The sequence below is a fragment of the Indicator indicator genome, chromosome 28, assembly GCF_027791375.1.
Source record: "Indicator indicator isolate 239-I01 chromosome 28, UM_Iind_1.1, whole genome shotgun sequence".
NCBI lineage: Eukaryota > Metazoa > Chordata > Aves > Piciformes > Indicatoridae > Indicator > Indicator indicator.
The window spans coordinates 6,664,607-6,692,307 of NC_072037.1; the positions used below are offsets into that span (position 1 = coordinate 6,664,607).

At 41.3% G+C, this 27,701-nt stretch overlaps 2 protein-coding genes across 2 annotated transcripts in view; one reads left to right on the plus strand and one right to left on the minus strand.

The window, feature by feature from the left end:
* Positions 1 to 14,125, plus strand: part of GARNL3 (GTPase activating Rap/RanGAP domain like 3) — a 36,844-nt gene extending 22,719 nt beyond the window's left edge. The window contains exons 14-29 of the mRNA XM_054393482.1: positions 460 to 566; positions 1,384 to 1,499; positions 2,253 to 2,357; positions 4,847 to 4,921; positions 5,868 to 5,979; positions 6,687 to 6,785; positions 7,184 to 7,300; positions 7,950 to 8,122; positions 8,838 to 8,996; positions 9,473 to 9,539; positions 10,209 to 10,316; positions 10,449 to 10,567; positions 10,996 to 11,131; positions 12,408 to 12,617; positions 12,923 to 13,034; positions 13,945 to 14,125. Of these exons, the coding sequence (XP_054249457.1) occupies positions 460 to 566; positions 1,384 to 1,499; positions 2,253 to 2,357; positions 4,847 to 4,921; positions 5,868 to 5,979; positions 6,687 to 6,785; positions 7,184 to 7,300; positions 7,950 to 8,122; positions 8,838 to 8,996; positions 9,473 to 9,539; positions 10,209 to 10,316; positions 10,449 to 10,567; positions 10,996 to 11,131; positions 12,408 to 12,617; positions 12,923 to 13,034; positions 13,945 to 14,125 (1,996 nt within the window). The remainder of the gene's footprint in view (positions 1 to 459; positions 567 to 1,383; positions 1,500 to 2,252; positions 2,358 to 4,846; positions 4,922 to 5,867; positions 5,980 to 6,686; positions 6,786 to 7,183; positions 7,301 to 7,949; positions 8,123 to 8,837; positions 8,997 to 9,472; positions 9,540 to 10,208; positions 10,317 to 10,448; positions 10,568 to 10,995; positions 11,132 to 12,407; positions 12,618 to 12,922; positions 13,035 to 13,944) is intronic.
* Positions 14,126 to 20,846: 6,721 nt separating this feature from the next.
* SLC2A8 (solute carrier family 2 member 8) lies at positions 20,847 to 27,254 on the minus strand. Its single transcript, XM_054393342.1, has 10 exons — positions 27,196 to 27,254; positions 26,838 to 26,997; positions 25,701 to 25,907; positions 24,952 to 25,051; positions 24,619 to 24,830; positions 23,788 to 23,931; positions 23,148 to 23,256; positions 22,174 to 22,350; positions 21,420 to 21,565; positions 20,847 to 21,257 (listed from the first exon to the last, which is right to left on the minus strand). The coding sequence occupies exons 1-10, from the start codon at positions 27,252 to 27,254 to the stop codon at positions 21,120 to 21,122; spliced, it is 1,452 nt and encodes a 483-aa protein (XP_054249317.1). The 3' UTR covers positions 20,847 to 21,119.
* Positions 27,255 to 27,701: the final 447 nt, after the last annotated feature.

A 27,701-nucleotide genomic window follows, 5' to 3' on the forward strand; every position in this document is an offset into this window, starting at 1 on the left:
TATTGCTCCTTTACAAAGTGCTAGTAGAAGGAAGCTTAAAGAACACTTGAAGAAGCTGTGGCTTGCTGAGTATGTTGTATGCGTGGGTTTTGTACTTGCTATTTATTCTTGATGTGCCAGCTTTCTCATGGATCAAAAGAACTCAGCAGGTCCAGCTGTCATGGAAGTCATTCTGACTACTTCTTTCTCAGTGAAGATGAATTTGCTATTCCTGAGATAGAGTCAGCTGTAGTAAGCCCTTGTTATCCAGAAGGACTCAAATATTGCATGTGTGTGGTGAATACATAGGTAAGGTGGAAATCTGTAAGGAGAATAGTTTGTAGGTGAAGACCTGTTCCTGTACAGCTTTTTGGAAAAGGACTCCATTTTGCTAGTGCCACTAAAAGCATTGTTCTAGTGTCTATAAAAATGGTAGGGTTTGACTGTGACTTTCAATATAAAGATTTGTTCTTTTAATAGGCTGAAAATATTTTCAGAAGAAAGTGTTCCTCTGTTTGGGCCTCCCCTTCCATCTCCACCTGTGTTTACAAATCACCAGGAATTCAGGGATTTTGTCTTAGTCAAATGTAAGTCAGTTTCTCTTTGGCTGGAAACACTTTTGTAGTAAGTGCTTTTATGAATTGAAATTCATGAGGCTTAAAACATCATCACATTTTCTTGTGTATGCTGCTGTTTTGTACAGAATATTTTTTTCCCAGCTCTGCAGCATAGGTGGGATGTCAGTTCTATGAGACTTCCAGTCAGATTAGTAAAACCCTGAATTTCCATGCATTTATGCTGCTCAGGGTACTAGATACAACCTGACTTTTGCATTTGCACAATGTGCAGCCACAGTTAGCTTTGCATTTCCTTAAAAGACCTGGAGATCTGGAAGAATTTCTAATACTGTTCAATATTTAGTAACAGAAGGTGTTAGGTTAACAGCTCTGAAAACACAAGCTTTTCAGAATGCATGCTGCATAGGTGCCCTTCAGCACTGTTAAGAGCTTGTTAATTCTGTAATGATTCAGTTCCAATCTTCTTTGACCCTTATTTGCTCTTCTAAATCATTGAGAAAGAGATCTCTGAGAACTGATTGTGATGATTACAATTAGGTGCTTACCTGACAGCAACTTGACTAATAACTCATTTTGCATATTTAAATTTGTTTAGTACTTAAATTGATTAGCAGTTTAATTTTTCATTACTTAGGAGGTTATTGGGATGCCTTGTAGAAGTCTCCTATTACCCTTTTTTTTTTTTTTCTTTTAAGCTTAAGGGTTCATTATTCACTAAAAACCATGCAAGGAGGAGACAGCTCTAAATTACTAAGGAGAAAAAAGAGGCAGTGGAAGCTGTCAGAGCTCATGTAGGTAATGTGTCTTCTTTTCCACAATATTTTAGTAATAAATGGGGAAAAAGCCACCTTGGAAACCCCAACTTTTGCTCAGAAACGTCAGCGCACCCTGGACATGCTGATCCGCTCTTTGTACCAAGACCTGATGCCTGATCTCCACAGGGTAAATGTAAGTGAGAAGTCATCCCTCACATGTGCTTTCCTTTTCTCCTTCAGTGTTCTCTTCCTTTAAAAGACTAATCCTAATGAGCTCCGAATTGCAGACACTGGGATAAATACCAATTGTCATATAACTTGTTCCACAGCTCTGTGAAAGCTGACTGCCAGTCCTGTCAGGCCACCATGGATTTGTTTAAACCAAGTGTGAGGAGAAGCATGACTATGTCCTACATCGTGTAAGCTTACCTGCAGCACAGGAACAGGAAATTTAGGCTCCACAAATGCAGGCATTAGCCTCATCACCATAAAAACTGTGCTTTTCCATTATCTGTAAATTTGAATAATTTTTACCCTTGGTTAACAATGAAATAACTTCATTTTGGATGAAGGAGACTTAACTAAGTAGAAAGAAATTCAGTCCTTCCGAAATTAGCAAGGTGCTGGGTTTTTTCCCCCGTTTATTTCTCATAGCTAAATAGATCTGCTTAAACATTGGGGGTTTTGTCCATATATTCACATTTGTGGTCCTTTTATAATTTTTTAGAACAGTGATAAGCCCTTGACAAGTCATAAAGCACAGCACTTGAGGATTGGAAGAGTCGGAGTTCCTCTTCTCTGAGAAGCTATATGGTTAGGTTCATCGCTAGAGGAGAGTATCCGAAAAAAGCCAGAAAATTCAAATTATATCACACTAACTTAAATCAGATTAGAAGACTATGAGAACTTCTGGTTCAGTTTAAAATGTTTTCTGTTGTAGAACATGCTCAATAGAAGGTCCTTCAGTGACGTGTTACCAGAGTCCCCAAAGTCAACACGGAAAAAAGAGGAAGCTCGGCAGGCAGAGTTTGTGCGGCTTGGTCAGGTAGGATCCATTCAGGAGTGTGCCCCTCTCTGTACAAAGGCTGTGTCACCTCTGTTGTTAGAATCTGGTTGTCTTGCAGAATTATGTCAGGATGACCACAGTTGTCTGTGGTCAGAAGTAGTTTTGTAGTATTGCATTAGTTTGAGCTGTGTTAAGGTAAAATATGAATAGAAATATTCTTCGCTGACACCTCAGGTACACAACACGATGACACATCTTCAGAAAATACATAAGCTAAAGGCAGGTTGGAAAAATCACATTAGGATCAAACCTGAAAGATCATTCCTTACTTTGTGCAGCAGATGCTTTCTGCCTCCAAGCAGAAGAGTGCTCTGTCTCTTGGTGTGCTTTGGAGAAACCTAATCTTCCACTGAATTCCTCTGTGTTTTGTAAAGATTGAATTAGAAATTATTTACCTTGCTTTAGCCAGGAAAAAGTTTTCACAGTCTTTCTGCTAAAGGAGAGTTTGCCACACATCTTTGAATATACCAAATTCTGACTCCAGTCTTCTGTGGGCTTGCTGACATTTTGATTCAGTGAGGAGTAAAACTTCCTGATGATTTAAATAGTCTGGTTGGATCTGACAGTTCATTGCAGCAGCAAAATTTAAAAAAAAAAGTGTCTATTCTCATCAGTTCCCCTGTCCCTTCCTGCTTGTCTCTTCTTGATCCTGGACTGGTGACATCCTGGGCTGGTGACGTGGTTCTGCTGCTTATTTTTTTTTCTGAGCTGATTTAACTTAGCAGGAAATCAAAACAGAAAAAAAATTAAACTTAACAGAGCAGGAAACCAAAACAGAAAAAAAAAATTAAACAAAGAAAAAATCCACACCACCACCCAAACCCAAGCCTCCTCCCTTCCCTCACATTTTTTATCTGAGTTAGTAAGATAAAGAGTGGAAGAGTCTGAGATGTTACAGATTCAGTTAAAAGCAGAGAATGGAGCCTAGTGGATGAGAGCTGGTGCAAAAGAATCTCAGGACTGTTAAACCTTGCAATGGCAGAGCTGCAAATTCTACTCTTCTCTGCTTCACCCATCCTTTCCCCAAGTGCCTTGAAATAGGTAGTCAACATAGTCACTCTAGGCAGGTGCTTAAAAAAAACCAAAGTGAATGTTTGTGATCTTCAGACAGGAGTAACCAATGACTTACTCCCCAATGACTTACTCCCCACGTCCACTAACTACAGAAGTTAAAGAAAAACATGGTTGTTGAAAGTATAGAAACCTATAATCTTGATCCCCTCCACTTCTCCCAAATTAAAAACTGGTAACATACTTGTGTAACAAATCTCATCAAGACCCATTTCTTCCATCCCAGCATGGGCTTCATCAAAGGGAATCCTCATTTGTGGGTTAATAATTCATAGATACCTGTTTGTTTGTGGTTTTTTTTTCCTGAATGTTTTTTTCACATTTAAGTCTTTCCTTTCCCTAAAAGAACTTCTAAGTTACAGACTCTAGGTGTGAACACTTTCTGATATGTGTTCTGAGCAGCTCTTATCATTCTTGCCAAACTCTATGGATCTGTCTCTTTCTTAGCTGTAGTCAGTTGAGTTTTCAGATAGTAAACAAAACTCAGTGATGACTGGCTCAGCAGTACACTTAAATCATTTATTTACTGTCAAGGTGATCTCTACTGACTGATGGGATGAAATAAAAATGTTAATGTAGTGAAGTGTTTTGTGCATCTCTAAGCTGACAGCCGTGCTTAATGCAAACGTGCAAATGGTGCATGCAGCTGATGACTGCCAATTCACAGACCATGCATGGTGGCAGGAAGACCTTAGGGCAGTAAAATTGGTTTAGGTAATTTCTAAACTTTGCTTTAATGCTGTGACACTTGTCATCACTGTATAGTAATGGTGCTGTAAAGGTTAGCAATGAAGGTATATGGGATACCTTAAACAGACTTCCTCTGTGTCTCACTGAGACTGTGTTTATACAGCATCTCTCTGGAGTTCTTTACCATTACAGAATCAGCTCACTTCTGATTGAAGAATTTGTGGTACTGTGGCTGTGTGTCCTTGGCACCCCTGGCAATGTATATATGTTGTTTGTCTTAGTTATGTGTTACTAATTTTTGCAAGGGAAAGGCCAGCTTGTGTAACTGACAGAAGGATCCTCTCCAGATAGCTTGTGGAATGAATGGTGTAGCTGACTAGCTTGTATGATTTGAGGTGGAGGCATTTCTCTGTTACTGAGTTTGACACTGTTTTTGTGATTTTGAGTTTCCATTTGAAAAACAAAGCAAAAAAACCCAAACCCCAGCCAACATATATTTTGGCTGAGATATCTCTAGCAGCCCTATAGTGATTCATGAAACTTTGTTCAGCATGCACAGAATTCCATTTCTTTCCTAATTATTTAAAAAGTGATAGGGATTCCAAACTGGAGCCACTTTGTAGTCCTAAATTGTCCTTTTTTTATAGTCTTTAGCTTGGGTATTGCTGACAGCAACTCATTTTAAATAAAACATCTGTTTGTATTAGGCATTGAAATTGAAAACCACTGTGAAAGGGGATGCCACAGCTAACTTGGCAACCACGAGCTTTTGTAAAAAGGAGGTGAGTGACCCCATCTGTCTGAGGAGAGTTATGAAAAAATGAAGTACTGTTGAGTGTGGCATGGCATGGCATTATCAGTTCTGCATACTGTTTGTTTACTTTTGTAATTAAATGCTGTAGCAGCAAAGAGGAAATGTGGGGTGTCAAAGTGATTCTGCAGCCAGTATCAAATTAATAAAGGGTGAAGCTGGAGGCAGAAGCAGTTCTCAGGTTAAAGTGGATGTTTTTATATCTGAGAATATTGGATGAGAATGCTATTTTTCATATGCAGTAATCTTTTAATTTATGTATCAGATTTAAACCAAAATTTACTTGTGTTTTCATCTTCTGTAGTACCAGATTTTGTTTAAGGGCATTAGGGAGTGAAAGATGCAAACCACCCTCTTCTGCATGTATTTTATATACAGAAGCTTCAGAAATGCTTCTAGAATTTCAGAGACTTCAGCTAATACTTAAATTGGGGGAGGAGGGACAGACTCTGGGAAGTTAGTGCAGAGAACACATGATGAAAGGATGATTTGACAAAGGCAGATTTAAGTGTGCCATGTATAAGTGACTGAACATCACAAACTGAGCCATAAAATGTAAGCAAATTTCATATGCATGGTGGTACATAGGTTGTAAGTCTATAGGATTTTCTAAATAAAATACATACTGAGTATTTCCACTGAGTACCAGCTGTATATGTTCTAATTCCTTTGCTTCACAAATGTGTCTCACACTTCCTAATCTCCAAACTCAATTCATAGGGAGAGTGTGCCTTTTGCCAAAAAAAAACCCAAAAAAACAATTAACTAAAGTTTGATATTTTAAAAGGTGTTGTTTGGAAATGTATCCTGCCAAAAGCATTTACATGTTATTACTTGCCATTGTCCATCACATTCTGTGTCTGTATGATCTGTATTTCTTGGTGTACTTAATATGTATTCCTTATGTTACTTCATAGCCTTGGGAATCTCAATCTTTCTGCAGTAATTTTCCTCATGAGGTTGTCTGTGCAGATTCCTGGGGCCAGTCCTTGCTGGTTTCTACAGATGTTGGCATCTTGTTAATAGATGGTTAGTAAATGATCCAGTGTTTCTGTGTCAATTGTTATATATCTGATGTTCATAAGCTCTGTTCAGGTGTTGGTAGAGCTTCATCTACAGGGACAGTCACCAGTCCAAGTGAATTTTTTTTACATTCATTTAACTCAGTTGCAAAAATTCTCTCTGCACCAGAATTGAGCCATAAAGGGGAGCCAATATTAGTGCAGATTTCTGAATGATTTGTCATTTCAGATGTTGTTTTCATCACCATCTGAAAAGGCTCATGGTTTAAATGGTTTTGTCTGAATTTCTTAGCCCTTGTTACTAAGTATGAAGCCAAAGGCTCATGCTGACAGTGAAATCCTGCTTCTTCCATAGCAATGATGTTGTTAGTTTGACCCTTTGTCTCCTGTGTGCCACATAAGGCCAGCAGGACCGAGGGAATGAAGTTAGCTCTCGGTTGTAACTCTTAAACTTTCCAAAGGAAGGTCCCTTGTAGGCTTCAGTTGCATAATCTGATCCATGGCAATGATAAAACTCTCCTATGAAGAAGTGTTAGCTGTGATGCTGTGGTATGGGGAGCATCTTTGTGCAATTTTTTTTTCTTTTTCAAAAGAAAGAAAAAAAAAAAGAAAAGAAGAGGCTTTTATTACAAGGAGAAAATAGGTCAAACCCAGTGACTAATAAATTTTAGCAGGATTTTGAATAAATATGTGTGGTTTGGGTTTGTTTTTCAGATGGTCAACCATCAGTGCAAGTATTTGATAAAACTCTCCAAATAAAGCAGATGCATGTGTTGGAGACTCTGAATCTTTTGATTGCTCGAACAGACAGAGGTAGGAGGGGTCTCTGTTCTTTGATTCTCATAGAATGTGGCTCATGGTTCATGAGGCAATGGTGTCTGTCAGTGGCAAGTACATGAAATGCTTCATTTAGAGTAAGGGAGCACGTAGAGAACTGCTGCTGTTTTCTGAAAGGCTGGGGTGGGAGGCTCATGGTCTTTGCTGCAGCACCACCTGATGAGAAACTCAGCTACTGAACTGGAGGGGTTGGTTACTAGAGCTGTAACACCTAGAGAGTTGAGAAGCACTCTTGTGTGACATTGTGGCTCATCCCCAGAGAAGCAGTATGCTTTTGTTTATCTTTGCTGTGTTTGTTTGGTCTTTGGAAGTGCTACTTTCAAACTCCTGCCATCTTGTTTTAACTTGTTTACCTGTCTCTTTTCCTCCTTTAGGGAAAGACTCTCGTGTCCTTGTCTTCAGGCTCAGTGTTGTCCAAAAAGATATAGAAACAAAGCAAATTATAAGAAGCAAATACGACTGCAGAGAAAATAAACTGGAGAGAACAAAAGGTGATTTTATTATCCTGTATTAGAAACATCCACTCTGGTATGATGCCTGTCAGTGCCAGGGGCTTATTTGCTCCCTTGAGACAGTTGTGTTTGTCTTTATTTTTTTTGCTCTGGGCAGTCAATTCAAACTTTGTTAAGCTTATGTGTGAAACTAAGCCTGGTATAGTCCAGCAAGACATTTTAAAGACATTTTAGAACTTTGTAAAACTACCAATTGCTGCTGCTGAAGAGCTCCAGAGGAAAACAGGGTTGAAGGGTATGAAAAGAATTATGCAGGGATGTTAGAGTGAAATAAAAGTATTTTTAAGTGGAGGAACACTGGCAAATCTCTGGCAAATAGTGCTTAAATTAATTTGGGTGTTGGCAGTTTCTTTTGATAGATACAGACATTTTCTGGTCTTCAGAAGCATGGTGCTTTGGAAAGCTGGAACCTGCAGAATAGCAAAAATGCATGTAGTTAGCCTTTAGTTGCAAAAGGAGTAAGGGCAAAAGTAGCTTTCAGAGGAGTCACAGCCTTTTGTCTTTTCCTAGAAGTTGATGTTATCCTCTTGGGAGACTTGTGATTCTATATTGCTAAGTCATGGACCAAAACTTTGTTGTACTCATCATATACCCCAGACACTTACCATCTAAAGCATTATTTCTTCAGGCTGTCATTTGTATGCCATTAATACTCACCATGGCAGTGAACTGAGGATTGTTGTGGCCATTCGGAACAAGCTGCTTCTCGTCACAAAGAAGTACAACCCATGCACCAGTTCAGCCAGCAGCTCTCTGCTGTCCTCCTCTGAATCTCCAGTGGAGGAGTTCCAGTACATCCGGGTAGGAGCAGTCTCATCACTCACTACCTTAAACTGGGCAGCACACAGCTGGGGGGGTTGAGGGGAAGACAAAGAGCATGCATTTTTGTCTTGAACTGCCAGGGAAAGAAGTGAGAAGCCATGTGCTGGAGTTCCATCATATATATGCCAAAGATTCTGCTTGTTCTTTATCCAGAGGAGGGCCATGAAAATGATCAGGGGGCTGGAGCACCTCTCCTACTAGGACAGGCTGAGGGATCTGGGGTTGTTCAGCCTGGAGAAGAGGAGGCTCTGGGGGAGACCTCATAGTGGCCTTCCAGTACCTGAAGGGGGCCTACAGGAAGGGTGGAGACAGACTGTTTACAAAGGCCTGTGGGGATAGGGCAAGGGACAATGGCTTCAAACTAGAAAAGAGCAGATTTAGATTGGATGTTAGGAACAGGTTCTTTACTATGAGGGTGGTGGAACACTGGAACAGGTTGCCCAGGGAGGTGGTTGGGGTCCCATTTCTGGAGATATTTGAAGTGAGCCTCGACAAGGATCTGGGCAGCCTGATGTAGTTGAGGATGTCTCTGCTGACTGCAGAGGGGGGTGGACTAGAGGTCCCTTCCAACCCTAGACCATTCTATGATTCTATTTTTCTGTGCTTAGAGCATGTCCCTTTGAATTCATGGATCACCTGCATGCAGCCACAGTAGGAGCCTGAAAAAGAGAAAATTCTGTTACTTACATTCTAGGAAATATGCCTTTCTGACCCTCCAGTGGTGATGACACTGGTGGATGGACCTACTGGAGACAGTGACAACATGATCTGTGTAGCGTATCGGCACCAGTTTGATTTGGTTAATGAGAGTACTGGGGAGTCCTACCGACTGCATCATGTTGAAGCAAACAAGGTAAGTTTTCATCATGCAAACTATTTTCTTCCAGACCCACACTGACCATAGTTTCTTAGAATCATAGAATCATTTCTCCGTACAGCCTGTGCTGACCTCATGGGAGTGTAACTTACAGAGATCCTCATGTCTCTCACTCTTCACTTTTATAAACACTGTTTTAGGACATGATGAAATAGTTGTTTCCTTTGGGGTATGTGCTAATAATCACTCCCAGGAGAGGTATAAAGTATGACACGTTAGGAAAGAGCCTGTTTTTTAGGCTCTGAAATATTGCTGTCAGCATAAATTCATTTTTCTCCCTTCTTAGTCAATAGTTTGATGGAGGTTTTTTGCCCCCCTCCCTTTTTTTTTAAACTTGTAAATCTGTAGTTGTGCACTTCCCTAACTGACTGTATTGCTTATTAGTCAAAACCTGGTTATAACAACCTCAGTATCCTCTGACTGTTCATTGCCCTTTCCCATTATCATTGCAGGTTAACTTTGTTGCAGCTATTGATGTCTATGAAGATGGTGAAGCTGGTCTTCTGTTGTGTTATAACTGTAAGTATTTAGGGAAGACTGAATATGGTAATACCTTAGTTTGCATTTAGAATTCTTTTTTCATTGGAGTCTGGATCTGTATTTTGAAGTAAATGTCAGTGTTTCTTGGAATGTTTTTAAATACACATTCTCTAGAATTTAACTGCATTGCCAGTAGGGAGCCGTGTAAGCCAGAACTCATGTCTGACTCTTAGAAAAGCTTCATTTCAGAATCATTGGATTTACATCAGCTAAGAAATAGGTTCACAGGTTATATGATTAATAAAACCTTGGTGTCTGTAACATCCTGTGTATTTAACAGTCTTGAACATAAACTCTGCTAGCCTTGATGCTTGAAAGACAGAGGGGTACAGTTTTGCAGACACTGCTTTCAGGATTTATCTTGTCTACCCCTCTGTCCATAGACAAGATAAGGAACTGATAACTCTTGAAACTGAGGTAGCACTTACTTTGTGAAATATGAGAACTTATTAAAATGTAGGTATTTTCATCTCTCAAATGCTGTTTGCAGAAGAAGCACGTTTCTCTTAAGTGTTTAGCTATGAAGAGACTCCTGCATAGATGTTGGATTATGTACATAATGGCCTCACTTGTGCAAACCTGCCCATGAAGCTGGTGTTTGCCACAGCAGTGTAAGGGCATGGGTGCTTCTTTCCTCTTTTGTTACAGATGTTTGCCAATACAGAAAGGTTTATCCTTTCAATGGAGGCTCTCCACTGATCCAGCCATCAGCTTATGACTTCCAGTTCAGCTGGAATCAAGTTCCTTATGCTGTTGGTAAGAAAACCTCTCTTTTTCACTAGATGGCTGTGTTCTTTCGGTACCAATAGGTCAGATACTCAAGAACATAACCAGGAAACACTTACATTAACCATTTTTCCTTGCCAAATAATTTTTGTTTCATTGCAGTCTGTGCTTTCCCTTACATCCTTGCCTTCACTACGGATTCCATTGAGATCCGGTTAGTGGTGAATGGAAACCTGGTCCACACAGCAGTTGTGCCTGAGCTTCAACTTGTAGCATCAAGGGTAAGACACATGAATATCAGGTTTGAATGTTTCTGTGGTATGTTGGGATCTAATTCATGTAAAAAGTTGCCACAGCTGAAAACCAACCAAACCAAAACTGAAACACATGCTGCTTGATCCATGATAGGTGTTCATCTACGTGCTCATAATTTATATCAAGTGCAAAGAGAATCAGAATTGCTCTCACTGTTCTTTATTGCTCAAAGTACTGCAGATCTGAGATATTTGACTGTTCACGAGGGAAATGCTATCCTCAACATCACAGATGTTCCCTCTGCCTAACAGTGGGATAACCTTTCTGTGACCAGTTCTGGTTGACTGAGCAGCAATAGTGGCAACAGAGCAGAGTGGGCAAACATTTGAGCTCTTACTTGGAAGATGGTGAAGCAGGTCTGGGTGTACTAATAATGAGCAATTTGTCATTTCAGTCAGATATTTATTTTAAAGCCGCTGCTGCTGTAAGTGGATCATCTGACAGCAGCTCTAAGGAAATGAGTTCAAGGAGTCCTCCTCAAACACCGGCAGCTCATGAAATGCCAGAATCTCCTCTTTCTGCTCTAGAAGGTAAGGTGCTTTCCAGGCAGCCTGAGTGACAATCTCTGATCATTCCAACAACTATCACATCTCAGTGCAGGTGATCTTTAGTGAGATAAAATTGATCAGGCAGAAGATTTCAAGTAAGATAGAGATATTCTGCTTATCCATAGATGTGAAGCACTTGGCTGAGCTTCTGCCCCTTAATATCTCTTCTAAACGCATGACAGCTCTGTTCTGGAGGAATTAAGCTTCAGTAGCTTGATGAGTCTTTGGCAATATGGCCGAGAGTAATGCAAAAAGAGGTATAAAATATGTCTATAAACTACCACTGGTTGGTTAAAGCTCTTTTGCAAACCAAAAGTAAGTAGAAATTCTAGCCTCAAAAGAGTTTGCACAGTCAATTTAGCATAATGTGGTCTGTGAACAAGCAGTCCATAGGGGAACAATAACAGAGAAACAAGGGAACATGAACTAGATAATCCAAGATGTATTTATATCTTTCTCATTTAAATCTGCTGCTGTGCTACTGGCAGAAGGGGAAAGGAGAAAAGAATCAGAATTTCAGTTTTTAAAAGGCAGTGCTATTTGGTGGTAAATTGTTGAGGGTTTTTTTTCTAGGAATTAAGAAAGCGTGTTCTATTTTATATAATCCAAATCCAGTCTTGAATTTACTTGCAACATATTAAAACACATGGGGAGTATTGCACAGAGAGGAGAGTCATGGTATAATAGTCAGAATACCAGCCTCAGGGCATGTAAATTTACTTCCCTGTTCCACTGCTGATTCATCACATCACCAAGAGTCAGTCTTCTGATTCATCACATCACCAAGAGTCAGCCTTTTCCTCTCCGTTTTGGGTTTGTGTGGCAAGTGGTTGTGTGGTTTTTAGTTACCAGCTGGGGCTAAACCACGATACTCTCAAAATCAGATTGCAAGTCTGCACACTGTGGTTGTATTTCTTGTTCATCTTAGCCTTTTTATACAGAACGATCTCTGGGGCAAGAACAATCTTTGTTATTTGAGTGAAAAAGCACTCATCACAATGAGTATAACTTTTCACAGAATCACAGAATGTCAGGGGTTGGAAGGGACCTCTAGAGATCATCCAATCTAAACCCCACTACCAGAGCAGGATCACCTAGAGGAGGTCACACAGGAATGGGTCCAGGCAGGTTTTGAATGTCTCCAGAGAAGGAGACTCCACAACCTCTCTGAACTTTTCTGTGTATCTTTTCCTTTTGAGGTTTTAAGAAGCAATACCATTGTTAAAATGTAACATGCTTTTTTCCTTCTGCCTTCCAGGTGAAATTCCATGCAAAAACCTGTACAAAATTCCTCTCAGTAATCTGGTTGGGCGAAGCATTGAGCGACCTCTGAAGTCACCTTTGGCTCCCAAGGTCATCACTACTCCAACACCCACTGGCATTGCCCCTCTTCCAGTTACTCACTCACTGTCCTTATCTCGAATGGAAATTAAAGAAATTGCAAGCAGAACACGTAAAGAATTGCTGGGTAAACTCTCCTTGTTCTTCAGTGTACATATCAATAGCCAAGTATAGAATTTCTGAGCTTTGGACCATCAAATTTGTAACATGTGACCAGCATTCATAAATAAGGAGTAAAAACAAACAAATGGAGCTGAGAGAAAACATTTGCAGAGAGCCTAGCCAGGGTCTGGTCACATACAAAGTGACCATCTTCTCAGCCAGGTAGAAACAATTTAGTTAATAATGGCAAGCAGTGAAAGATGCTTTAATGTTTTCATGAATGCTTTGTTTTCTGTTGAGAGTATTTAGGTCTTTTTTTCCTTTTTTGAGGCCTGTTGGATGAGCCTATACCCAAGACAGAAAGTGCACAGAAGCAGAAAAAGGCTCCTCGAAGACAGTCAGACCCCAAGCAGGGAGCAGTAAGATCAACCAGTAGTGACAGGTAAATATACTGGTGTTAGAAAAGGAACTGTTAGAGTGTAAATGTTTTCAGAGTTGGTTATTCATGCCTAGCTCACTTGGGGTGGGGCTGCCTGAGACCTTTGTATACCAATGTGAATTTCATGCTAACATGTTTGTTAGAGTATCTGAATACTCATAAGCACAGGAATGATTATAATTCTTGCTAAAGACATGTTAATGAGCAAAGAAAGACTAAATGGGATTTTGTGAGGTCCTGCTGCAGCTGAACCTGTCATCTTCTTGATGGTGAGGGTGATGGAGCACTGGAATAGGCTGCCCTGAGAGGGTGTGGTGTCTCCTTCTCTGAAGACTTTCAAAACCTCCCTGCATTTTTTCCTGTGTGACCTGCCCTAGGTGACCCTGCTTTGGCAGGGGGGTTGGACTGGATGATCTCTAGAGGTCCCTTCCAACCCCTAACATTCCAATTCTGTGATTAGGATTTGGACTACTAGATCTGCACTCTGCAGGCTCACTTGCTGTTCCATTTGTATGCTCTTGTGTTGCCTTTTCCAGAATAAATTTTGCAGAGAAGCTCCAGCAGTGTCTGCTTGGCTCTGCTTGCCTGCCCCGACTGCCAAGTCTCGTTTTCTCTGTTTTCATAACCTATGTTTGTGTGGAGTGGTGGCAGAGTTCAGCCAAGATACAGATGACTGAGGCTACCAACACAAACAAATACTACTGCAATGTCAAACTACTGCTTGGAAGCACTGTTTCACTGTTTGGAAACGATCTGGGTAGGGGGCTTCATTAATGTTGCCCTCTGAAGATTTTCAGTAGAGCAAACCAGAGAGAAACTCAGTTTTAATGGTCTGTCTCTCTCTTTAGCACAACTTGGCTGAACCTAGAAGTAGCCATTGATCCTACTTGCCTTCACCTGTGTACTTTCTTAGTAACATTTGTCTTTCTCTTTGCAGGATAATCTCAAGCTCCTTTGAAAGCTTTTCTGAAGGACGTCATCTTTCCACTAGTTCAGATCCCGATACTTTGGCAAACAGGGAGGAGAGCTCACCATCCAGCTGTCCATTTCAGCCCATTTCTTTATATGATGAAGACTTCATTGACTTGAAGTGAAGACAGTCTTAAAACCTTTCTTCTTTACTTCACATTTTCTTACAACTCTGTGAGCTCTATGGGAATGTCACAAACACTGCTTCTAGTGGTAAAATGTGGCTGGAAGTATTGGTGATTAATCTTTATAGAACCCATGTTGTTCTGGCTAGCTCAGCCTGATTTGGTGATGCTTGTATCTTTGAGATAGGTTATGTTTTCTTTTCTCACTTAATGAACCATTATTTTTTGTGGCATTCTAACAGTAGGTAATCAAAGAGAGGTTTAGGATGAAACTGAAGTAAATAAAAAGTATTGTTCTGAGCTTCTTATAATTTGAAGTACCTGAATGACACTCAGCTGATTGCTGTTCTTACCATCATGAGTTGTTTTACAACAAGTATATGTCATGTGGGAAGAGGAATTTTTGAATATAAACTACTCCTTTTGGTTTTTCAGTCTTTAAAACAAGCAGAACAAAACATAACAAAGCAAAACAAAAGGCTTGCAAGCACGGTCTTTCCAAACAGTGCAGTCTGTCCTTGAAATGACGCAGCTGTGGTACGTTCACTGAAGAATCAAGGCTGTTCTATAAAAATCAGGTAAGATGTGAAGATGCTGCTTTCTGTGCTCTGACCTATCCATGCACATTTTTTTTTAGGGACACTTGAAAACCATTTTGGTGTTAAGAATCCTTGAGCAGAGAGACTTTTTATAGAAAACACTAACTTTCAAAATGTTCCTTAAGAATTGAAAGTTGAAAAAAAAAAAAAGCAACAAAAAAGGCAAACAAAAAAACCCCAAACCAACTACAAAACCAAAAGCTGTTTTTCTCTGTTTACTGGAAAACTGTTATTACAGTGCACCTACAGATTCTCACATGACAGGCTGGAGAGCCAACCCCTGATTTTCTTTCTGACTGCACAAAGATTCCTGGGCAGGCATCAGCATTAGCTCTTGGCTGCACTTGCACCAACAGTGTCAGTCATTGTTCCAGCTAATCATACTTTTCTAACTGGATCCAGGCTGAAATTCCACTGCTAAGAAGCTAGTTTTCTGTGATGAAAGAGTAATCTTGGATCTTTTGTTACATTAAAGGACAGGGTTTCATGTTTACAGCTTGATTTTTATTTTTTTAACCCTTTTCTCTATGCCAAAAATCAAATTTTTAACAGTGTTTTGAAAGGGTTTTGTTTTTTGTTTTATTTATCATGAAAGTGTGATGCTTCCAGGCTTTTTATATATGAAGATCTTAGCTTTATTAGCAATTATTTCTTGTTCTGTATGTAGAAATCCTTCTGTATCCTTGATTTTTATTTTGTATTATCATTCATGTGTCATGATTTCACTCTGTCCAGGCATGACCATCTGGAGATGTGTGCCTTTAGCCTCGGTCTGTCTGAATGTAAAACTGTTTTTGCAAAGTACTTTTTGCCCAGTTTATTGTATATAATGGCTTCATTGCACCACCTAAGAAAATATGCAAGGCCTTATTTGAAAGGATCATTTCTTACTCTCAACTGGAATGGCTGATCGAGGGAAGAAGCAATATTTTCAACAGTAATTAATCTAGGAGCAGAATCAGGATAAACTAGTGGCTACAATTATTTTAGTACTTTTGCACCCATAGATGTGTGGGGTGAACCTTAATAAGCCTCTAAAAGGAAGTGCCAGCTCAAAGTCTTTGCAATTCTTTGTAATTCTTCTTGAGAATGTTACTTCCAGAGATGGTGTTAATTGATTTTTGTCCTATTTATCTGGGCAGCTAAGGTTTAAAACTCTTGAAAGTATCATGTGGTGCTTACTTATTCTTTTGGAAGCTGCAAACACTTTTGTGGATGTATTGAATCCACTTTGGGAAGCGCTGCTCACACTTAGATGATTTTAGAGAGCAAAAACACCATCTCTTTCTGTAAACAGATTTCTTGGGGTGTTAATTTTGGTTGTGTGTGTTTGTTTCTAAAGACTCTACCACTGGGTGGCAAAACTGGGGCTTTAGTTAAAATACAAATTTAACTAGAAACTCTGCCTTGCACTGTTAGGATATCAGATTTTAAATATATTGCAGATGTTCTAGCATGACTTAACATGACTAAACCATAGTTCAAGTGAAGCAATATATGGAGATTTAAAAAAACTTATTTTGAAAAATGTGAACAAACATACTTTGGTATCCTGACAGGACAAGCTTTAGAGATGGAACACTAGAGACAAGAAGAAGAATGACAACAGAAAGCCTGACTACCAGCTGTGATGGTAATCAGGACATGTATAGATGTAACATTTGTGTCATAACTGAGGCAGAAAGAGGGGCCATAAAGCAAGAGATCCTTTCTTTAACCAGAAGCATAGCAGTGGCTGCAAAGCAGGAGAAAGTAAGTGTGTAAGAACCTTTGAAGGTCTGCCTGTAATCACAGCATTGATGACATCTAGCAAATACTAACAAACAGCAAAAGGACTGTAAGGAGGACTGATTGAATTTGGTTGCTTAAGGTAGACTAAACGAGATCAGATGAGCTTCATGGTACCTATCAGCAACAAGATGTTGGTATTGTTGAGAGAGAAGCTGAGCAACTGCCTCCCCCTGCTTTCTCCCAGCTGAGTCTTTTGCTATAGCTCCACTTAATGTGTGAGGTGCCAGCTATTAAGCAGGTCACAGTGGGGACTACCAGACCTAACACTTAGTGTCATAGGACAAGAAAGATCTGAACCCTGAAAACAAATGTCCTGTCTTTATTCCTAATGTAAGTGCCTTAACAAGGCTGCCACTTCTTGAGTTGTTGCTTCTGTACTTAATCAGTGTGTCTTGTAGGGGTGTAAAGATGATATTGGACCTAACAAAACAAGTTGGGAGGGATGAGGCAGCATTAGTTTGATTTATATGACACCTAGAGATGGTAGCTGAGGCTTTACAGTCATGTATATGTAGTTTACTACCTACTTACTGTGCAAGAGCAGCCCAGGTCGAATGCAGAGAGCATGGTAATAGTGTTCCAGTTTTGTTTGACACAAGCCACAAGAACCAAATTCTGTGAAGGTCTTTATCCCATTTATTGTACCAAAAGACAATCACACAGTAATGTGAAAATGCTGGCACAACTGACAAATACCCAGTGTACAAAGATGTGGTTTCTGGGGGCTCTGAACAGCCATGAGTTATATGCCTCTTAGTACAACTAGTTGGTGTCCTCTGAACTAGCTTCTAGCCATGGTTTCTCTCTAGATCCACACCATTCAGACTGCTAATTAAAATCAAAACAAAAGCCAGCTGGTGATACTGATATATAAACTCTTGTGCATCACTTATTAAGGGCAAGGTTTTTATACAGCTATGCAACCTCTCCTACTTTAGACCAGTGTCAGGTGGCAAAATTTGTTGGAAGGCTACTGAGACGGGCAGTTTACTGTTGTTCACTCCAGCCTTAGAACCATGTTGTTCCCCTTCTGCTTTTCCAGCATGTGGATGCCATCTCCTCATTACAACTTAGAAAGTAGTCTTGGGCTCATGTTGGAGCCAGGGCCACCCTAAGCACACCACTTTTTCCTTTCACATCTAATGATGAAGCTGCCTTTAGCTTGCATTCTTGGTGTTGTCTGACCATGGATGAGAGAAAAGCTAATCTTTGAATCTACAGCTGTGTAAGGTGGGTGTTGTTCTAAGAGAGAATGCTGGAAAACCTTGCTGCGGGTAGATGGAAAAAATTACCTGTGAAGGCAGAATTGTTCCAGGTTGAATATTTGCTCTCAAGCTAAGGTCAACTGAAGGCTCATCTGGACTCAGAAGTTTCTGGATTTGTTGGAGGAGGTAGGGCTCTTAACCCCTTCTGGTTTATGGTATTGTCACCACTTCAGCACTGTGCCTTAGTCTGACTAAACCACAGGAGTTATTTACTTTGGTGCAAGCATTAGGCAGTTCATTTGGAACGTTACTTGTGCTCCTCACCTCTGCATGGAATCACAGAATAGTTCAAGTTTGAAGGGATCACTGCAGATCTAGTCCAGTGCCCACACCCCTGCACCTCCACTCCTAACAGCAGCAGTGTCAGGTTGCTCAGTACCACGTTGCATTTTGAGTTTGTTCAAAAGGAGGATGTAATATCCTGAGTGACTCCTCATGTTTGTCCTGCATTTGCATTACAGGATGTGCATAAACTATCACCACAGCTTTCAAGTGTGACTAGGACTCAAGAGCCCTGAGAAACACAAGCTTTTCTCACACACATAAAACAGCTCTTAAGGCTGAGGCTTTGATGAGCCCCTTCTATGGTCCATAGTTTGGGCTTCAGGAACTGCTGCAGCCTGACAGCAGTTTTTGTTCAGCTTTCTTCTAGTGGCAGTGCTGTCCACATACATTTATAAAGCGTTTGAAAGGAACAAAATGCTTCCTTCTGAGGAGAGATAATGACCCACAGGGAATTTGAGAGGGCTGGGTGCTATTTGTGGTAGGAAGAGATCAGGACTGTAGATTGAATGGCTGTGTGGATACCTTCAGCTTTCTGGTCTGGAAGGAACACGTAGGGGCTGTTCTGATGACATACTCTGATGATAGTCCTCTCCTGGTTTGGGTTTTTTTTTGGTTGGCTTGTTTGTTTTGGTTGTTTTAGTTTCCTGGGGGCTGAGGGTTGTTTTTGTTTGGTGGTGTTGGTTGGTTTTTGTAACGTGTAACATACAGGATCCAAGTGGCACCCTGAATGCAATGAGTTTGCTGTCTGCCTTCATGTGATTAGTCTATACATGTGCCAGCATTTGGAATGGATTGGTAGAGCCATATGAATATTTTTACAATAATTTTATTTATGTATTTATTTTAGTACTAGGTCAGTCAACTAAATAAATATTTAAACAGTTCTCAGTAGGGCAGGGGACAGGTGGCACCCACATGAACTGTAACACTATTACACAAACAGAGATGTCCGAGGTCGCTGCTCCTGCCATTTACTTTCTGCTGTTCTAGGGGGACTTGACCAAACCATGGGTTCAACTTCATGCATGTTTTCCTAAAGGTGTGGGTCTGTAACTTGTGCTTGCAGCTGCAGCAGCTCAGAGCCCTTGGCTTAGTCTGCGTGGGAGGTAGATCAGCCTTAGGGTTTGGGTTGTCAATATATACACGTATGTATGAGTACACATAGGTGTGTGTATAGATTTGTAATTTCTACTACATGTTTTAAGGGATTAAAAGTCACATACAGGAATTTAATGTGATCTTACCAGGGGCTTGTGGAAATCCCACCTGCAATTAACAAGGTCTTTCAGGATTATTTTTGTTGCCTTCTGTGTATGAAAATGTCACTGCTGAGTTTGCTGTCATGGTTCACACGCACAGCGCTTGCCCGTTCTGTCCAGGCAGTGTTTTCTCAGATAGGCTTAGCCTGGTTTTGTGGAGGAACAAATGATTCCCTGAGAACCTGATATGAACAACACGGGAAAGCTCAAATGACAGTATGCAGCCCACATCTGCATTGCATGCAGGTCAGAAAGTATTTCTACTCATACTAGTTGAGCACAGTTTCACCAGCTGTATACTGCCTAGCTGCTTCACCCTGTTGCTGACTTGCAACTGACTGACTCCTGTTTGCTACTGGAATTCATTAGCACCTGATAGGAAGAGGAAGATTTAAGAGATTATTATTTTCTGGATATTTATTTATAGCTCTAAGGTATTTATCTGGTCACATGGAAAATGTTATGTCTCTAAAGGTTTATGCAAAAAGTGTTCTCAACCTGGACTGTCAGGTTTAACCAAGTCTATGAATGTTAGCAGACTGCTTTGTAATTTAATAACTGCGTATTGTTAAGACTGTTGCTACATTTGTGATCAACAACTCTTTATCTACCACTTGTCTTAACTGCTGATGTATTACATTGTTTTTAATGTCATGTGATAGTATGTATGGTTTGTGTTTTAGATGTGACATCCAAATAGAAACAGTCCTATTGCAGCTGGAACTATTCTAAGTGCCGTTTATCACCTTTGTGAAGGAGTAATGGATGATTTATTCCTTCATATGTAATAAACCATAAATTTGACCTCACCTCTTTCTTTCACACATGCAGAGCTAATGGCTTTGCCAAACTGGTTCAGCAGACAAGAAATTAAAGACAGGAGGTAGTACAGAACTGCAGACAGCTCTGGACTACTGTTTGCATTTGAGTTCTCTAGAGATGTTGTTTCAGAGATGTTATTCATTGAAGTGCTGTATCATAACTGTGAGGCTGGTGTTTGTGTCTGAAGCATTGCCCATCTTTGATAAGAACTATAATCCAGCATCAGTTTGTGTTTCTAGGCATCTTTTGAACTCCATATCTGCTCTGGTCTGAGATCTTTTACCCCTTAACACTGCAAAATAGAGTTTTTCTCCTTTTCTGCCTAAGAGTATATGCTTGCTGACTCCAAGACCTTGTAATTCCTTTTGAAAAAGCATTGCTAAAATACATTCTCCTACAACCTGTACCCCTTCTTGTGATTTAATGCATTCCTAGCCAGCATGACTCACACCCATGACAGCCACTCACTCATCTCCAGTTGGAACCAAGCCTTATTCCAGAGTCAAGCATTCCAGAAATAGCAGCAACAACACCTAGGTAAAATGAACATTAGCCAGGCTCCATCATTCATGTCTTCAGTGTAACCATGCCATAAGCTAAAGGGAAAAGTGGAGCAAGGAAAATTTAATTATATACAAAATTAGATCTTCATTTACATCTTGAAAAAAAAAGATACATTGAACATTCTTACTTTGCCATTATTGTCAGTCTGCACCAGGTAAAAAGAACACAATTCAAAAAAGATTATGCTCAAGACTTGCACAAGGGAGATTTACCACAGGGAGCATGCAGAAGTGTGTGCAGATTCCCCACAGATATTTTAAAAAAACAGAGTTCAGATTTTACAAAATTCATTAAAATTATTTGGTAGCAAGTTTGTAACAGACCTCCACCAAGTGATGCAGGCAGTTTCAACCACAGCACCGTAAGTCATGATATGAAGGTTTCCCACCAGTATAAAAAGCTGTAGGCTTTAAGATCTTCTGAAGTAGGTCTCAATTTGTTCCAGGGTCTGTCCTTTTGTTTCAGGAACATAAAAGGCTGTAAAAGTTACATTGAGGCAGCAGAAGGCAGAGAAGAGCCAGAACGTTCCATACGATGTTAAGAAAGCCTGAGAGAGGGGAAGCAACAAAACCCCCAGGTTAGTGCAGCTCAGTGCTGTACAACTCCAGCTCGGTAGTGCCAGAGAAGACCCTGGCTCAAGGCTCTGAGGAGCATCTTTAATAAACTTCCATCTAACAGGAAATTTCAGCCTGTAACTGACCACACTTACTAGGAGATCCTGAAACTCTTTGGTAACCAAGAAGGCCATGATCCAGTTGGTCAGCACACAGGCAGCACTCGAAATGCCTCGAGCTTTAAGGGGGAAGATTTCTGATATCACCAGCCATGGAATAGGGCCCCAGCCAAGGGCAAAGCCTGCAATCAGAAACAGCAGAGAGTAAATCCAAGTTAAATACATATTAAAGGGAAAGACTGAATGATGCCCAAGTTAGTCAAGTAAAGGGGCTACAATTTTCACTCTAAGTTCTTGGATGATTCCAGTAATGATGTATCTCTGCCAGAAGGTTTTAAGTTATTTTAGGGCAGCATGGAACAACACTAGTGCATTACACCCAATTAATTATAAGAATATTCTTAACAAGTAGAACTTCTTGCCACAAAGTCTCTGAAGTGGTCAGCTTAGAAACAGAATTTTCAGCTCTGTTTTCCGTTGCTGCCTTGCACCATCAGAGTTTGGTGTGGCTAAGATACCAAAAGCCTTTTTTTCCCAGCAGTTTCAGTTCAGCAATTACTACTTCTCGTAGCACAAGGAGGTAGCAATTCATTTTCCAGGGAATTGGTGTAACTAAGCTGGTAGCATTGCCAGCAGGGCTGTGAATGCTCAGCCCAGCTTTGAATTATGCACTGAAAAGGTTGAAAGACACAACTCATTTCCATTCATCAATGGTGTGACAAAAAGGAACACATGCATCAGAAAGATTTGAGTTTTGTACGATGGTCACTTAAAAGCCTGTTCCACTTACCAGCAACAAAGAGCCCTAGGCTCACCACTGCAAGCCAGGACATGCTGTTTTCTGTTCCTGGGGATGCTGAATTTAGAGTGAACCACACATCAGGATTTGAGGAGTTGTTGTTTTGATTTGGAAGGACCACTTTAAAGTAAAGCCCAAACAATGCAGTACTGAGAGCCATGATTATCCCTGAAAAGTAAGCAACAACCAAGCTGTTACTAGCTGCCACTTGGGTGCCACTTCTGAGAGACAGAACATAGTTGGTTTAAACATGCACAACATGCTGGCCCTCACAGAAGTGTTTATCAAAAGGTACTGTTCTAGGAAATAACCACTGGCCTTCACAGGAGTGGAAGATGCTAGACAAGCATTCTAAACACTGGTCTTGACAGCAGTCACTACTATTCAGTGTATAGCACAACAACTCTTATCAAACAATTAGTTTTATTTAGCACACTTACTTGTAAAGTTAAAATTGTTAGCTCTAGTCTTGTCTAACTAAACACCATAATGTGCCATGAAGGTTGGACTTGATCTTAGAGGTCTTTTCCAACCTTATTGATTCTATGACTCTACGGAAGTAGCAGCAGCCACAGAGAAATTACTTTGAAATAAGTCACTTGTTGACAGCTTGGGTATGAGAATGTATCATGACACTGAATCTTATTAAGCAGCAAAGTGATCACAGCAGTAAGAACTGCTTCATTGAATGGCTATTTCACAATAAAAACTGGTTGGTAAGAAGACACAAAGGTAGTTTCAAGGAGTTTCACCCACACTGTATATGTAAAATCATAGTTTTCTCTTAGGAGTCTACAAATCTCTTAGGAGTCACCAAATCATAAAGCAAACCACTTAAAATTGCATAAATTGCAGTACTTAATTCCCCCATCAGTTAAGACTACTATGTAGTAGTATGATGCTACAGTAGTGTGGTACTATATAGTAATTCCTCTTTCTGAACAGAATTCAGGAACAAGAGTTACCAGATAGGTAAAGCAGCACTTTTCGTCCAGTTTTATCTATGATAAATGCAGCCACAGCAGTGAAACACACTTGTATGGACCCCACAACAACAGAAGCCAGTCTGCTGTCCTGAAATAAAGTAAGAGGTAGGGAGAGTTTGCTCTTGCAGGCTGATAAGAGGATCACTTATCAAGCATTTGTTTCTTGAATCTGAAAGAAGCCAGACTGTGCTACAGCTGGGGGAGACAGTAGGGGAGGGGGAAAAAAAGAGAAGACATCAGCAATTAACACACCATCCTGGTCTCTTAATAAAATTCAACATAAGCCACAACTTTACTAGAGTTTTGCTTTCTCTGAAGCACTGATGTGTAAGTCTAGTAACAGACATTTACATAGGAAAATTACTGTAATGTGAATTTCTGGCAGTTATCAAAGCTTCAGACCAGCAAAACACAACATACTTCTCCCCAGACCACCAGAACATTCAGGTATGCCACAGTAATCAAGAAGGTATCTAGAATCCCAACCCAAAAAGTCTGTTATTTATGACACAGGCAGGAGCATTATCAGGTCAGTTTGTTACATCTTTCAGACTTCCTGTAACATTGACCAAGCTGAAACTACAGCAGATTTGTCAGGTTAGAAGTACACCCCAATTACCTTGAAGTTTGCATCCTCAAAGATAGTTTCTGCATAAAACATAATGGCATTTATGCCTGTTACTTGCTGGAAGAACATCAAAGCCACACCAATAAGAAGTGGCCTGTAGATTGAGGGGTTCTTAAATTCAGAGAGTTTCAGTTCCTGTTAGAAAGATTAAGTGATGATTTGGTGAAAAAAAAAAAAAAAATCATCTTTTAAACCCACAATCTGTTCAAACTCAGGAAGTTCCCCAATGCTCCTTCAGCAAAACCGAGTTCCTTAGCTGCAAAAATGTTTATATTTGGAGTAGCTGAGCAATCCAGAAAAGCATTTTTCCACTTTTCCCAGGTTCTAGACAGAAACTGACAGTACTTTGTAGAAAAAAGTTAACATGGATGAATTCAGGGTTTGCAGAAACTAAATTGCAGTCATCAGACCTGCCTATGTAAGCACACATCTCACTCATCTCACAAGAGGCCAAGTGATGCTTTCAGAGAAGGAAGAGCAAGTACATTCCTGCAACACAAACAGGAAATTAGTGCGAGAGATGCTGAGCAATCCTACAAAACTGCTAACCAAAGCAAAAAAAAAACAGATAGCTGTCATCTAGTTAAGATCAAGAGCCTGACTGCTACTCATGTGCATTAATGGCAGCCAATGCAACAGCAGCAGCTGAAAGGTAGAGAAAGAAAATGAAAAGAACCTCCCCTGCTCCTTTTTGTTATTTGTATGAGGGAGCAGGTCTGGACCACCGCTTGTAGAAAAGGCTCTTACCTAAACTTTGGTAAAAGCCTTTTAATTATGCCGTAAGGTTATCAGATATTATCTCCATATAAAAAGTCCCATCACCTCTTCCTGAACACCAGCTTCGATCTGCTGACATTCCCACTCGTGGTCTGCCTGTGGTCCCCGCAGGAAGCACAAAGCAGCCACGGCCTTGGAGCGCTCGTTGCGGCTCAGCAGGAACCTGGGTGTCTCGGGCATGAAGGACATCAACAGCAGCATCATGCAGGGTGGCAGAGAACCCAACACTGCCAGCCAGTGCCATCTCAGTGCTATTCCTGGGTAACAAAAGGGAAACAACAGAGGAGTGTGAACATGGATCAGCTGTACAAATTCACATCTACTTTCAGTTCTCCAGTGCACTGATTCTTTTGTAACCTAAAGCCCCAACCCCAATACCTGCAACGTAAGCTCCCAGTATGCCAGTCACCACCATCAGCTGAACACAAGAGCCAAGCATACCACGGACTTTAGGATGAGATACTTCAGATATATACACCTAAAACACATGGAGAAAACATCTAATAATTACTTCTATCCAATTTGGGATCAAGGATATTTCCTAGTGACTGCCCTCCTCAGGAAAAGCCTCAGTAAAATGTAGTGAGTAGAAAGTTACCATCTCAGAGATGGGTACTGGTAATAGGAAAACCCTGGAAAAAGGGGAGGACCTAAGCCAGAAGAACACTGACACTGCATAATAAACTTGCATTACTAAGAGCTGCTTTTGTTGGCCATGTTCAAAAAGAAACATCATCATAAAGCACTCTGGAGCTTGGGACAGGCTTTGCATAAACACAGAGCTCAAGCCACACACAGAACTGTTTGCAACGAACACTTTAGATTTTTAATTAAATGTAAAGAGTGCAAATTATTTCATTCTCCATGAGGTTCCAAACGGAGAGCTGATCTGAACACAGACTCTATGGACAGCATCACACCCCATCTGCATGATTAAAACTAAGCAAAACATGATTATATAAAAAGAAATATATTCTAACCTCAACTCATAGACAGCTTTGGCTACAGTTATTCAGTTACTTCACCCAAGCCACCCACAACATTGCTGTAGAGAAATAAACAAAAAGGCAGTACACAAAACCCCCAGCACACATGTTCTACCCCTCCCAGAAAAACATCTTACTTACTGGAACAACGAGTGAAGTGATGCCACTGGCTAAGCCTGACAGCATTCGTCCAAAATAGAGCATCCAAATATTCTGAGCAGAGATAATAACCAGATACCCAAAAACATAGGGTACTGAGCACAGCATTAGGCTCAGCTTCCTCCCAACTTTATCCACAAGATAGCCTCCCAGTATTCCTCCAGCAGCAGCTCCTAGTGTTACCACTGACTTAGAAAAATAAAATAAAAAATCACTATACATATATAAAAATAAATAACAGCAATTACTTTTCTAATATTGAAAGGGAAATAGCCGCTTCTAAACAAATGTGCAAGAGTCTGCAGGCATTTTAAGAATCAAAATATTACCATGAGGAAAAGCCTCTTTGCTGTGAGTGTGGCAGAGTCTTGGAGCAGGCTGCTCAGGAGAGGTTGTGGAGTCTCCTTCTCTGGAGAGATTCCAAATCCACCTGGACATTGTGATCCTGGGCAATCTCCTTTGAGTGACCCTACTTTAGAAGGGAGGTCGGACTAGATGATCCCCAGAGGTCCCTTCCAACCCCCACCATGCTGGGATTCTGTGACTTCTTAATCACAATATAATCAAAAAGTTCTATCTGCCACAGCTGAGCAGCAAGTAATTTTTATATTACACACAAAGCTCTCTCAATGAAGAAAAAACGCTAGCAGCAGTAACTCTTTCTCAAACAGCTGCCACATACAGGCCTTTCAAACTGTTTCAAAGCCCTGAGGAATTTTTCATTTTAACTAACTTGAAGTCCAGCCTGTATTCAAAACCCAAACATTCCCTGTATTGATGGACTGCACTAATTTATTAAATAGTTTATTTTCCCTGGTTCCTTAACAGATTCAATTGAGAATCATACGAATGGCTAGGAGACATTTTAGCAGCAAAAGTTCAAGTAAGAGGAGCATTTATTAGATATACTCACAGAAGTTATCAGACCATTACAGCACTGTTACTCTGGAGAAAGCTGAATCAATCACTAGGTTTAGGAAAAAAGGTGTATTTCATTTTTCAGACCTGCATTTATCCCCATTCTTAAAAGGAGCAAATCCTCATCATATCAGCAGCATCTTCTTGACTTGTGATTTCATACAAAATCCCGCAGTGGTGATGCACCATACAGCGACTTACCCCAAACCATGAGGCTTGACTGCTGTCCAATCTTAATTTAGGATCGTTGAGTTTCCTCAGCTCTGGAATAACAGGTGAGCTATAGCCCAGCACGAAGCCAAAGCTAAGCGGTCCCAAGACAGCGGCGAACGTGGCCAGGTACAACTTCTTGTTCTGCACTCTGAGGCAGAAGAGGCCGACAAGGGTCACGCCGCCCCCACCTCCCGCTTCCAGCCCCTGTGGTGGGGCTGGCAGAGGGCTCGGCCCAGAGATCGCCACGGCCGCCCCCAGCTATCGGCCGCGGCTGAGCCCCCCAGGGTACTCAGCGCTGTCCCTGAGCCCGCCAGGGCGGCGGGTCGCGGCGGCCGCGATCACCCACCTCGGGTAGGAGTCCGACGCGGGGTAACCCAGCAAGGGGCGAGACTCCTCTGCAGCCATGGCTCGCCTGCGGGGAGCGCCTCAGCGCGACTCCTCTGCGGGCAGCCGCTGACAAGCCTCCGCCCGGGCTGTGAGGGCAGCGCTGCGAACCCCCCCCACCTCCCACCCGCAGTGCCTGCCGCAGCACCCCGAGGTGCCGGTCCGGCCGGAAACGGGAGGCGCGTGACGGCGGGGGGGTGATGACGTTGCGGGGGTGCGCCGGAAGCTGCCTGACTCCGGCGAGCAGCGGGTCCCGGGAAGCGCTTTCCCTGCCTCCGGGAGCCGGCCGCTTCACCCGGCTCAGGGGCCGGCGGCGCGGGGCTCGCTCTGTCCCTCCCGCGCCAGGCGTGGCTGAGGCGCCCGAGTGCCGTCCGAGGGCCGCCGCCTGCCGCGGGTGGCCGCAGGTTGTGGTGTGGGCCGCGGAAGTGCTGGGAGCCCAGTCCTGCCGTGGGAGCCATGGCCGCAGGG